Genomic DNA, 997 nt, shown 5'->3' with positions numbered 1-997 from the left:
ATTTAAGGACTGGATGTTCAATAAATTTTGCAGCCTAGAGAAGGATCAACGTAGTGAAATTATGACATTCTGCTGGTCAATTTGGAACTCTCGCAATAGGGGTTTGTTTGAGAATGAGTTGTTGGAGTCTAAGAGTGTGGTGAAGTATGTTAAGCATATGTTGAATGACATGAAAATTGGCTCGAGTAAGAAGCAGGGGGAGGATGCTGCCAAATCCCGTGGCTGCTGGCGTGTTCCTGCTGCTGGGGCTGTGAAGGTGATCATCGATGTAGGTTTGCTGGGGGATACATGATTGGAGTGGGTGTGGTTGCTCGGGATGCTGAGGGGAAGACTCTATGGTGTGCATCAGTCAAGCTGGGGATTAAATTGGAGCCTAAACTTACTGAATCGAAGGCTATCTTAATTGGTATGGAGCTTGCGGCTGAGATGGGTCATGATCGAGTAGTGTTTGAAAGTGATTGTGAGCCTGTGGTATGTGCGATAAAGAAGAAGGCCCCTGGTTGTAGTTCCTTCCATCTTCTGCTGGATGATATTGTGGTTGCTACAAATCGCTTTTCAGATTGCTCCTGGAGTTGGATTCATAGGGACGGTAACAAAGTGGCACATGAATTAGCTCATGTACCCCCTCTTGTATTAGGCAGAAAGATTTGGTACTCTGATTTTCCTGATTTCCTATGTAATCTCCTAAACTCTGATTTGCAGTTGAATGTTAATTAATCCCTAGTGGGTTCTTTCAAAAAAAAAGGACGTATTTACAAACACAAGTCAAACCAAACGGTTAGTTTAGTCACATAATAAGTATGCACAAGTAGTCAAGTAGTCACAACATGATGCAATGAGTTTGCAACCTAACTATGGCTCTAGTTCTCTAAAGTTCGGGATATGGGTTAGTCAAAGAGGGTCCTTGGTTAATTGTCCAGATGCATCGCGCGGAAGCCTTACCTTTTGAAGGGTTGGCGCGAGTGGATGGGACACCGCGAGTCAAAAACTCGCTTCC

The 997-nt window shown here is 44.0% G+C and overlaps 1 protein-coding gene across 1 annotated transcript; it reads left to right on the top strand.

Moving 5' to 3' along the window:
- The first annotated feature begins 288 nt into the window (after positions 1–288).
- Positions 289–717, top strand: LOC110729276. The gene has a single exon (XM_021909006.1). It carries the CDS (start codon positions 289–291, stop codon positions 715–717), a length of 429 nt encoding a protein of 142 aa, XP_021764698.1.
- Positions 718–997: the final 280 nt, after the last annotated feature.

Source organism: Chenopodium quinoa, unplaced genomic scaffold, assembly GCF_001683475.1.
Source record: "Chenopodium quinoa cultivar QQ74 unplaced genomic scaffold, ASM168347v1, whole genome shotgun sequence".
Classification (NCBI taxonomy): domain Eukaryota; kingdom Viridiplantae; phylum Streptophyta; class Magnoliopsida; order Caryophyllales; family Amaranthaceae; genus Chenopodium; species Chenopodium quinoa.
This window is presented reverse-complemented; position numbering and strand designations above follow the sequence as displayed.

Bases quoted from the DNA above. Each gene is read 5' to 3' on its own strand.
- LOC110729276 (XM_021909006.1), top strand. From the start codon at position 289: ATGATTGGAGTGGGTGTGGTTGCTCGGGATGCTGAGGGGAAGACTCTA.